This window comes from Nicotiana attenuata, unplaced genomic scaffold, assembly GCF_001879085.1.
Source record: "Nicotiana attenuata strain UT unplaced genomic scaffold, NIATTr2, whole genome shotgun sequence".
Classification (NCBI taxonomy): Eukaryota; Viridiplantae; Streptophyta; class Magnoliopsida; order Solanales; family Solanaceae; genus Nicotiana; species Nicotiana attenuata.
Window position 1 is genome coordinate 32,554 of NW_017675252.1, and position 13,100 is coordinate 45,653.

The 13,100-nt window shown below is 33.2% G+C and overlaps 1 protein-coding gene across 1 annotated transcript in view; it reads left to right on the forward strand.

Annotated features, from left to right (window-relative positions):
• LOC109219867 (serine/threonine-protein phosphatase PP1-like) overlaps positions 1-2,371 on the forward strand; it is a 4,947-nt gene extending 2,576 nt beyond the window's left edge. Inside the window, exons 2-4 of the mRNA XM_019384333.1 lie at positions 190-749; positions 828-1,046; positions 1,954-2,371. Coding sequence (XP_019239878.1) covers positions 190-749; positions 828-1,046; positions 1,954-1,977 — 803 coding nt within the window. The 3' untranslated portion in view covers positions 1,978-2,371. The remainder of the gene's footprint in view (positions 1-189; positions 750-827; positions 1,047-1,953) is intronic.
• Positions 2,372-13,100: the final 10,729 nt, after the last annotated feature.

The following is a 13,100-nucleotide window of genomic DNA, read 5'->3' on the forward strand; positions in this document are numbered from 1 at the left end:
CCCCCTGCATTTCTTTGCTAAATTTTGTTATTTCATAGACTTCTATCTTGTTTTCCTTCTGCTGCTTCGCATCTGTTATTTCTAATTGACCAAGATTCTTGTCTTCCAATTCCCTACCCCCCCAAAAGAAAATAATACTTTTGGTAAACAATTGCTTTAGCTAATTTTTCCTTTGCATTACGTGTTCAGGGGATATCCATGGTCAATATTCAGATCTACTGAGGCTATTTGAATATGGTGGATTACCTCCAAAATCCAATTACCTGTTCTTGGGTGATTATGTTGATAGGGGGAAGCAAAGTCTGGAAACGATATGCCTTCTTCTTGCATATAAAATAAAGTACCCTGAGAACTTTTTTCTTTTGAGGGGAAACCATGAATGTGCTTCCGTGAATCGTATATATGGATTCTATGATGAGTGCAAACGAAGGTTCAATGTTCGTCTATGGAAAGTATTCACAGATTGTTTTAACTGCCTCCCTGTGGCAGCTCTGATTGATGAAAAGATATTGTGCATGCATGGTGGACTCTCTCCTGATCTTAATCATTTGGATCAGATAAGGAATCTTCAACGACCAACTGATGTTCCAGAAACTGGGTTGCTCTGTGATCTTCTCTGGTCAGATCCTAGTAAAGATGTTAAAGGGTGGGGAATGAATGACCGGGGAGTTTCTTACACCTTTGGCCCTGATAAGGTCACGGAGTTTCTTCAGAAGCTAGATCTTGATCTTGTTTGTCGTGCCCACCAGGTTTGAACTGGATATTACTTATACAATTTTTCTGGAATTTTGTTTCTTTAATCTTACTGGCTATGTGCGTAACTGCAGGTTGTGGAAGATGGATATGAATTTTTTGCTGATAGACAACTTGTGACGATTTTCTCAGCCCCTAATTATTGTGGAGAGTTTGACAATGCTGGTGCTATGATGAGTGTGGATGAGACTCTGATGTGTTCTTTTCAGATATTAAAGCCTGCAGAGAAGAAGCCAAAGTTTGGATTTGGGAGCACTACTACAGCTAAAAATGCAACTCCAGCAAAATCAAAGGTAAACCTACATCTGCGAGAGGCAACTTTTGCTTGTCGATCCTAGTGGTGTGCATGTTTTATTTAACAGTTATTTAGAGAACCCACCATCTATTGCAAGTGCAAAAGTCAAAGGGATGGCATTTTTTAGTAAAAGTGCCCAGGAAATTTCTGTCCTCTATTTTCAAGCGCTAGATAACCTTTGCAGAACCCCTTCTTCTCAGTTCCTTCTGTAGTCTCTCTTTAGGGAGAAATAAAAATAGGGGTTAGAATTTCATTAGACAAACTATATGAAATTTATTCGGTCTAATTCCAGTAATTCTCTAACAGGAGAAATTTCAAATGTGAACTTATAGCCTGCTTTCGCTGTTTTGACTCTCATACACGAATCATTAATAAAGTAAAAGGTGTTTATTATTTTTCACCAACATCAAATTTTGATCAGCATTCAAGAGAATAATGTTAGCGGTTGAATTTGAGAACTAATTAATGTCCCTTGAAGTCATAATGCAAGAACATCCCTTCATCGTCTGCTGGATCTTTTCTCCTTCCCTGTTTCCTTATTGGATGCGTAAGAGAATAGTATTTTGGCCGTATGTGGTCAATGTCTTAGGCATCAAAAGATCATTGTGTAGGCTACTTATGGAATATAATCACTATATCAAGTCATCTCAATCTCAGATGTGCAATTCAGTCAAGGCAATTATATAGATGCCACATATGTTTTGTCGTGCAGTTGCTGGTAGAATTAAGGTTTTAACATAGTTTAGTCAGTCTGATGGTTATAGTTCTCCTTTAGAGGCATTATTGTGCTTCCCTGTTATCTTTTGCTTCTTTTACACTGTACTTTGGCTTCATCGCATTCACCGTCACTCAATGACTCTAATGTGATTGTGACTTCAAAAATTATTATTTTAATTTCATTGCAGTCATTTCTTGGTAAAATTGGATAAGATGAACCAAACCCAGTATCAATGTCAACTCCCTCTCTTAGCTCCATTACACGCAGATGGAGGCTCGGGTTTTGGAAGCATAGCAGAAGAGAAGAAGATACCTTTCCGAGATTCGAATCGGGGAAAATCTGTAATAATTTTGATTTGTCATGTTCATGTAACCAATCCACTGAGGCGAGCTCTATGGTTCACCAGCAAAAAGATTTTCTAACCCTTTTAGTCTATTCAGGGATCTTTCCTGCTGCAGTCTGATACAGGGAACAAATGTTACCCTTTGTGTTAAAAGTCCTGCATCGCTGTTTTCTTTGATTCTGTAGAGTTTAGCTGTTTGTCTTCAATTATTTTTCAAACTGAAGAATTATTAAACTATCAATTGAACCCTAAAGTATATCAAGAAACATCCATCTTTTATAACATAGGATAAATTGATTAACTACAGGCTATGTTGCGTGGATTCTCCAAAACAGCTGCCGCACCCATGTCGGATCCACCAAAAATATACTACCTTTGGAGGATCCGACACACACACACTGACATTTTCGGAGAGTCCGAGCAACATAGTCTACAGGTTGAATTATAGCAATAATGTTGTGAAAGTAATAACATAATTTCAGTTTCCAAATTATGCAATGGTCTTTATTCATTTTTTTTCTCCCTTATGAATTGTAATTATGGTTGAATATATATGCTCTATCAAGGAAGCTCTTATTAATATCTCGGTGTTGTTTGAAGGTTAAGGGGTAAATCAATGTACTTGGTTTAGTCAAATGTTATGTACTCCTTGAGTTTCTTTTTGTATGATATTCTTTTTCGTTTCTCTGCCAACAAGAATGACATCATTCTATCTTTAAAAACTTTCAATTTTAAACTGTACTAGTATACAATCCAGTACTGGTCCAACAATTGACCTTGTTGCACATGTGAGACTGTTGTCTTTGCTTACCCAAAGTTGTCGGTATCTGCTTTTTCCGTGTCATTGTCCTTGCTTTTGTACCTCACGTTGTACTTCAACCTAATTCCTTTTCTTAGCTAGTGTTTGGCCATAGATTCCAAATTTATTTTGAAAAATCTTATTTGGGTGAAGTTTGGTTTGAAGATGAAAATATGTTTGGACATACGTTTTCAAAATATATTTTCCAACTTTATTTTGGAAAAACATGTATATAATTCCAAGTTTTAGGATTTTGGGATTTGGGATTTGGCTAAAATATAGGAAAAATTTATGGCCAAAATTTTGGCAAAACTCATGCCAAACGGAGCTTAATACTATGAAAGTTTGCTAAACGTTTAAGCTTTTGCTGTGAGATATATTGGCTCCATATCACATAGGGATAGAAAAGTCGAAACCTTAAACATTAAAGTAATTTATATTTGGTTATCTTATCCCATATTTTTTTTTTACGTTTTCTTTTGGTAGAAATAGTGTTCTGATCATTTAGTGTCTAGATATATTATCTTTTTTATCTTGCAAATAGGAACTACCTTTCTGATTTATTCTGATTTATAGTCGGGATTTTTTTCTTCCTATACCATATATGAAACCTTATTATCAAACATGTGCATAATTTGTTAATTACCCGCCCAGCCACACTTTAACTACAATTTACATAGCAATCCATAATTAGGCAGATTCTGCCATTTAAAACGCGCGAAAAAAGGCACAAAATCTGCGTTTGATTCTTTCCACATTAAATTCGAAATTCGAAACGGAAAGAGATCTAGTTGCTGCGTAATTCTCTCTTTCACTACAATTCAAAAACAACGCAAAGCTTCAGAAGCTTCAACAACGCAATACAAATTGTAGAATTCAAAATTGTTCTTCATCGTCCTCAGTACTCAAATTGTCGAACCTTTATCTGTTCTTCATCTTTTTTCTCTCAACTACACGAAATCATGTCAAAAATTCCAATAATGCTAAAATTGAATGGGAATTGGGATAACTATGGCAGATTTAGAGATTTTGAAGTTGATGCCATTGTGGTAGATGAGAATGCAAGTTTGTGTAAGAAAACGCTTAGAATTTTAGTTTTATGATATTATCTACAAATTTACTACATATATCTACAATTTGACTACAAGTTCTTTATTTGGTGCGGGAAGAAAATATTTTAATATACAATGTCTCCAGATTGTAGATAAATTGTAGGCAAATTGTAGTTTGTAGTTAATTTGTAGATAAATTGTAGATAAAATGTAGATATATTGTAGATACTATATTTTTAATATTGTAAATTTTTTTTCTTTGTGTTTGTTCTGAAAATGTAGGTGAGGGCTTCAACAGATCATATACATACTGTGTTGGATGGTGTGAAGCGGTACATTTTGTGTCTAGAAAACAAGAAATGTAGTTGTGGCCAATTCCAACTTGAAGAACTTTCATGTGTAAATTGTTTCCAGATTGTGGTTATAATGTAGGTTAAATATAGTTAATTTGTAGTTTTTGTAAAATTTTGTAGACAATTTGCAGATTAATTGTGGATAACACATTTCTACGATTGGAGTATCTATTTCTTATTTTTTGTTGTGTAATTTATATTCAACTGACAGTTATATACAAATATTACATAGAACTTGGAGGTAAACATCTAAAAATTACCTACAGTTTAAGTACCTAATATAAGAATAACTACAGCGAATGTACAAATTACCTACAGTTTAAGTACCTAATATAAGAATAACTACAATTTACCTACAGTTACAGGGCAAACAGGAAACACATCATCCACAATCATGTCTACATTATATCTACATTTTAGACTACAATTAACCGTGGAATGTTCTACATAAACTACAAACTAACTACAATTACACTATAACCAGTAAATCTAGGTGAGGGCTTCAACAGATCATATCCATTACACTAAATCTACAATTACACTACAATTACACTACAATTACACTGCAATTACATGACAAACAGTAAATCTAGGTGAGGGCTTCAACAGTCAGTATTTCTAAGTCGTTTGGAGAAGTTGTCGGCAGCTTTTCGTATTAGTCTCTTTACCAATAAATTTCTCATTTTTGACTTTTCCAGAAGAGGGAATTTTGTTTGGTACCCAAAAACAATTGTTGCAGAGGAAATTGGCACGACATTCAAATATAATGAGATTTCGCTGGCTAATGCATCTCAAGGACATCTTTCGTTGATTGATCTTGCAATCGTGGATGAAGAACAAGAAAGAATGTGGTGTATGGGTAAAAACGTGGGTGAGGGGGTGAGGGGTAAGGAGAGAGAAATGTGAGATATATGGATACCTTTAATTAAGGAGTAAAAAACTGCCCATCAATGGATACCTTTAATTAAGGAGTAAAAACAGCCCATTAATTAGACCCTTAATTAAGCATGGTATAGGATTGGTAATTTGATATACTAAGTATAATTTACTCAAACCTTAAACATGTAGGGTAAAAAGGTTTCCTATGTGGTATAGAAATGTAAAAATTCCAATAGTTTAACCTTTCATTGCTAAATGATGGACTACTAGTAGAAGTATTTTCATATTCTCAGAAAACAAAGTTCATATTGGAATCTCAGAGTTTTGTGAGTCAAGACATATTCCATATGCAGTTGTCCATATACACAAGGGTCGTTTGGTAGGATGTATAAGAATAGTACTGAATAAAGTGTAATAGTTATAATGCTGGAATAATTAATTATACTGAAATTATTTCTTTTCGACTGTTTGGTTTGGTGTATTAAAAAAATGTATGCATTGTATAATTTTTTTTTAAATTACAATACCCTCCAAAAACGTAGGAAAGGATTTAGAAAAGATTTTGAAAGGACATTCTATATTTTATACATGCATGTCCATGTATTAAAAATTATGGTATTGCTAATGTTATGGTTTGCTATGTATGAATAGTAGTGAATAGAGTGTATAACGTTATTTATATGTTGAAAAATACAACCAAACAACGGATTAATAATACCAAAAGTAATGCATGTATTATTTTACTTAATACATCCCGTCAAACGACCCAAGAGTGATAAGTGGTCTTTCTACTATACTCACAAAGAACAAAAGGGGGGGGGGGGGGTAGGGGGGAGGCGGGAAGAGGAACTTTCACTTTCAATGTTGCTTCGTTTGAATTTTTTTAATGAATATTATTTTATTCTCTCGATGATACTCTCCTCGTCGGAATTTGCTTTGGTGTCTTATCCATATATGTTAGTTAACTTACTCCACCCAATGTTTACAATATCTTCCTTTATATTTCTTTGAGATTGAACGTTTCAATATTATTAAATAAAGCAATTTATGGGGTTATTAGCATTATAATTGGTGGTTTAAGATTAAGATGCATTCAATCAACTGGGGTTGTACATGGACGGGTTGGTTCGGTTTTTATCAAAACTAAACTAAACCAACTATATCGGTTTGGATTGGTTCGGATTTTTCGGATTTTTTGGGGTTTTTGTTACTTAAATATTATTTCAATCTTACTTTGTTAAATTTTTGATAAGTAAATATATGTTTAGTAAAAATATAAAAAATTGACAAACATATTATCTATTAAAATATTCTTATAAGATAATTTTCTTAGTAACACATAATAGTTAATTTTTTAGTCGTCCGACAATAATGTTTCGTTGATGTACACTTTCAAGGTTAAATGAATTTAGTAATTAAACATAAAAAGCAATATGATACCTAAATAATAATAAGAATCACTTCACATTCAAAAAAGATATAACAATTTAGTAGATCTTAACATATGATACGAATATGGAAGATCAAAGAGATTGACGCATTTTAGTAACACTTGGTGAGAAAGTGATCATACAACCCATTATTTAATGTTGATAAATATGGAGCACTTCATATACTGTTAAATATTATATCCCGCAAGATAATCCCAAATATTTCTAGACATTTTCTAAAGAAAATTCTATATAAAATCTTAGAAGTATATATAAAAATTATATATTTATATGTTTGTTTGGTTCAGGTTTTTTTTACTCAATACCAAACCAAATCAAACCAAACCTAATCGGGTTTTTTAATCGGTTTGGTCTGATTTTTTGGTTTGATACGGTTCTCCGATCGATTTGTACACCCCTACAATCAACTAACAGTTGTTGTCACTTTAGATTTGTGGAAAACCAAATCACATTTTACTACCAAAACATCTTTGAAAAGAAAAGCAACTTTTGTGCCCCAATAGCATTCAAATTCGTCCTTTTGCTAACCGTTGAGAGTAATCAAAGGCTAACGGGATTCTCATTTTGGCTTTATAACTTCTCCAAGGATTCAAATCGGTGCGCCACATAAGACTCATGTGGACCACATACAGGCCAACGAGCCCACTTCAAAAATTTGCAGTGGCAAATGACAAAAAGTGGGGCAAGGACACATATAGTCATTCTCAGATATGCTATTTAGGGACTAATCGGTATTTCTTTTGGGAATTTTTACCTCCCATAACAAAGGTTGATATCTTATTTATTTTAAATAAATACCCTTTTCAAAAATTATATTTCATAGCTACCTTTTGATTTTTATAGCCAAATATCTATTTATAGTCACCTCCTACCCTTAAGGCATAAAATACGGTTTGTATTATTTTTCTCTCTTATTCTTTCAGATTTTTCTCCACCCTCTCTCTCAACGCCAGTCTTTCTCCATGAATACGACCTCAATTTCCTCTTCGTAATCATCATCGTCATCATCGTGTAAAAGTTAAAAACAACGTTGAAATCCCCGAATAGACTTTGTTCCAATTTCAAAATAGCTACTACGAAGCTAACGGATTATTGCTTGAAATCTCTGAAACAGCTTTATTGCTGGAATCTCATCAACTACGGATTATCTACAGTAACTTGCTCCGACGACTGTGTTGGAGATGGTGGAGAGAGAAAAGAAGCGACGCCGCAAAGGTGGTGGGAGAAAGTTTGGGAAATTGATGAAAAATCTTCTTTTATCCTGGAGGTTCGTAATCTGCTATCGACGAGACGACATTAGGTTATTCTTGAACAAAGACTATGGAGTTTGAGGCTGAGCAACTTTTAGAGTATGTTACCAACAACGATTTTACTGCGAGACCACCTACTTTAGATTTGATATACCTCTTCAAACAACTTATATAACCATCACAAATATATTAAAGCAGAGTAATGGTGCTAAATTTATAAGGAAAACGAATTGATAATATGAGATGAAGCACTTGTGGCTAAGTGTCAAACGATCGAAATAATTGACCGGGGTTCTAGAGATATATTGGATATCAATGAATCGTTTGCCCAAAAATTAATGGTTTCGGAGGTGATTTCCGTCAAGTACTACCAGTAGTTTTAAAATCGACAAAAGCAGGATTGTAAAAGCTAGCTTGCCAAAGTTATACTTCTGGCCTCAAACGAAAAAGATTCAACTAACAAGAAATATAAAGTAAGAATAAATCAAATATTCAGTATCTTCTTGCTTTGTATCGGAAACGAATAAGAGCATCAAATAAAAGATGATTTGGTTCTTCCTAAATAATTGGTTATTAATCACAATGGTAATAATAGTGCATTTAATAAGAAAAATATTTCTATCATTAGATTAAAACGCAATTTGTGCAAATCGCATGATAGAATTTAAAAGATATCTTAGCTAGAAGAAATGAATATGTTGATCAACTAAATAAAAGGTTGTTTGCAAAATTTATAGTAAAAACAAAATATTTTCCAGTTTTTGACTCAGCAGAAAATGATACCAATAATTACTATTAAGATTAATACTTAAATACTTTAATACCAAATGGCCTTCTGCCATATATGTTTGTTGTCAAGTCTTTTATTTCTTACGTATGTTAGTGTCACCGTATATAGAAATAGACTAAGTTAAAATTGATCTTCCATTATATATAGGTTAATTTTGAAGAAAAATATGTCTGTCATGCTAGTGAAAAACTTAGATACGCCGAGTAGCTTATGTAATAGCACACAGATGGTATATAGTAGTTTTGACAATAACACCATACATGCAAAAATTATAATACTGGTTAATTTGCTTCTAAGTATATTCTTATCTCTAGATTCAACTTTCGTCTTCCGAAACTAAAGAATATCCTTTTAAATTTGTGTGAATTTTTTTTTAGTGTGTTTATGTTTTGCAAATATAATAAATAAAGTATAATGATAAACATCCTAAATATTGAACTATATTTTACCACAATATATTTTCTTTCACGAACAATTATATGTTGCACTTTCAAGACGGATATCAATATCGACAACAAGAGCAACCAACATTAGGAGGAAACATACACAAAAAAATATTATCCACAAAGAAGTGTTCGTTAAGATACCATCACATTAAATACCTTTGAACCATAATATATAATTATCTAACTAACATGACAAAATTGATCATTTGTGTACGTTTTGATGATGTTCTTTTATTTTAAATTCATGTATTATGCTAAAAGTAATATTTTGCGGCGTTTAAATGATTGTTGTATTACTATACATAAAAATTCTCTAATTAATTAAATTTTAATGTTCATTCATATAAATAAATATTTAAAACATAACATGCCATTATGGACGTGCAACATACATACTAGTCTATCTATACTAAATTAAAAGCACGAAGGCCCTAAGCAAAATGTTGTTCGCCTTTTTTACCCTTTAAAAATAAATTTCATACTAGACAAAATAGCCATTCAATTATTTTTCTAATATTAAGACTTTGAAATTAACTAAAATTTTGCTAATTAAAATCTTTCCTTATTTGAACTATTATTTAGAAGTCCTAATATATAGGACTTTAAAGTTAATTTAGATTTTTCCTTTTATATTCTTTTCTTATTCGAATAAATAGCTAAATTTGAGAAGATTAAAAAGCTTCCTACCGATAATAGAATGGTTCTAAGAAGAAAAAAAGACTTAGTTTTCAACCAGACTTAATCATCAAAGTCCAAAATTTAAAAAGTAACAACCTAATTGAGAGCATCTTACCTTTTTCTTTAATAAAATATGACGCTTTTAACTGTTTTTCCTTTTGTTCATTATTAGAGTGTATCATCTGTTTTTGAATTCACATTGTAGTCTATCTAAAACTCTATTGTTATATCTTATCCATTGTAATAAAATGATTACTCTTTCTTTAGAATAGGTATCAGATAAGGATCTCAAAATTTTATATTTATCTTCAAAGATGTACAGAATCTATATAAACAAGAATAAGAATAGCAGAAGTACAGTCTACTCTTATTTTCCCAAACTCTTTCTCATTATTAATCTTTATATGGTATCAAATTTACCCATAGATTCTATGGCCTCTTCTCAAAATTCCAGCAACCTGTTGTCCCTTGCAAAACAGTCCAGTTCTTCCACCACTATTCAACTACCAAATCTTTCTCTTAAACTTGACCGAAACAACTATTGTCTTTGGAAAGAAAATACCTTGGACATACTCAAAGCCTTTTCGCTTGATTCCTTCGTTCTCGGTTATAATCCTCCTCCAGAAACCATTACTGTCACCTCTACTTCAGTCACTACCGCTACAAATCCACCCTCTAATACAGATTCCTCTCCCCCCCCCCTCCCCAAGCACAATCAGTAGTTACTTCTAACCCTGCCTACGAGGAATGGCGACGTAGCGATCTTCTTATTCTCGTTTGGCTTCGTCAAATCATTTCTGATCCTCTTCTTGGTCAACTAACTCGAGCCACCTCTTCCTATGATGCTTGGACCAAAATCGAGCGCATGTTTCAGTCACAGACACGCGCCCGACTTATGCAACTAAAATCCCAACTTCAAAACCTTCCTAAAGGCAATCTTTCCATCACAGAGTACTTTGAGAAGAAGCGTGCAATTGCTGGCTCTCTAGCCGAAAGCTTGTACTTTGTACAAGATGATGACTTCATCTCATTTTTTCTTAATGGCCTTGATTCTTCATTTAGCATTTTCAAGGCTGCATTCAATATGCGTGTTGGATTTGTTATTTAATAAATAATAACAAAAGAGGTGTGAATGGAAAATGGTGGGAAAAGAAATGGAGGGATGACCCGCGACCCGGTCCGGTCTAGCCCGCTTTTCTTTTCCGGATTAATTTAAATTCATTTTAAATTTCCCGCAAAAATTTCCAACAGCCATGGCTGTTCTGAAACAGTGTCACACCTGTTCCAACAGCCATGACTATTCTGAAAAGTTGCAAACCTCTTCAGAGGGTCACACCTGTTCCAACAGCCATGACTGTTCTGAAAGGTTGCAAACCTCTTCAGAGGGTCACACCTGTTCCAACAGCCATGACTATTCTGAAAGGTTGCAAACCTCTTCAGAAACATCACCAAGTTGGCTATAAATAGACCTTCAAATCCCAGAATATTTACTTACTAAATTTTCTGATTATCTTCTTCTTCTTCTGCACTAAAATTCCAGTGTGGTTTGCTGCCATCAAGTGGTTCGCTGATTATCGGCGTTTTTGGTACCAACACTCTGGTGAGTTAAATCGTTCTATCCTGGGAGGATATATTCCATAACCTCGGGTACTTGAGGGGAATAATTTCCTTAAGGACACACTTTGTATTCATTGGGCTCGATTTGTTCCTTCAACGTTTCAAAAATTATTTTGAAGTTCGAATATTATTTTTCAGAATTGTTTGTACTAACTTTCTGTTTTATTTTTCAGAAAGATTACTGTTTTATTTACTTACAGCAATACAGATAAATAACAATCTTAGGGAAATTATTAAATTATATTCTGTATTCTGTCTGAATTTTATTATTCTGATTTGAAGTATATAAAAAACTTCATCAGAGTATTGAAATTCAGAAAATAATTTGAAGAACATAAAAACTTTATCGTTTTTTCTGTAAAACAGTATATAAAAACTTCAGTTGTTTTTTTTTACGTACTGTTTATTAATTACAGTATTATTTACTGTTTTGGTTTTGCCATTAATTGATCTCTTCTGTTGTTCGTTGTAAGAAATGGCAAATGAGAATGGAATTCCTTCTGCGACTGTTGGTGCAAACGACGATAGCCTCGTCAAGCGGCACTGCTGTTCCTCCGGCCGAGAAATCAGGAAAGTCGTAACGTTTGGATACAATTGTTTAGTAAACAATGACATGCGAGATTTTGACCAAAATATTGTCAAATGGTTTCAAAATTAATGAGATGTAAACAAATGTGTTTACGTTAAGAATACTTCAAATGATATAGTCATTATTTGATTATATATGATATGTTGATGAAATATTTAAAATGTGGGGGCTTTTAGCTTATGCATGACAAAAGCCAATGTTAGACGTAATGTCTAAATTATATAATTTTTGATCTCCATTGATATAGTAGTTGGTAAAATCATCAGTTGTTTAGTCTTAATAAAGACTAGTTGATGAAACTACTAATTCGAAAGTTGGTCACATGCCTTTCTCGAAAGGTCATTTTCTGTAATGAAAATTTATATTGTTAGTTCTTTTATGAAATGATGTCACTTTGAAGGTTGTGACTTTTCATAGAAAGATACGTCTGTATAGACATGACCGTTCATGAACGAATGTATTAATACGTTGGTCTATAATAAGGTGAACTAGCCGATGAACATGACCAAAATCCATTGCAAGTTGGATTTGTTTCATGAATGGAGGTGCTATAATTTGCATATCATATAGACATATGAATGAATAGCATACAAATGCTTGAAAATGGCGGAATGATTACGAAATGTGTTATATATTAAAAGGTTGTGGCCACAACTGATGCCAATCATTCCAGCTGTTGTTATAATTACTACATTAAGTGTAGTCAATAATCTGATATGCAATCGAAAATGGAGACGTATTAGTCTACAACATAAGAAAGTTTGCATTGAACGTTCATGACAATGAAACTAGTTTTGAAGTATTTGAAATATACTCCAAATTATGCTTTGCACTACAATAAGTATCCCACGATAATAGAGGGGTATAGTGATGCAAATTAGATCACTGGTTCAACCGATTCTAAACAGTCGGTGGATGAGCGATGTCTTGGAAATCGTCCAAACAAATATGCATTGACCGCTCTACAGTGGAGGCTGAGTTTTAGACTTAGACAAGGCCGGTGAGGAGGCTGAATGGCTCCAGAATTTCTTGGAAGATATTCCATTTTGGCCCAAACCTTTGGCACCTATATGTATACATTGTGATA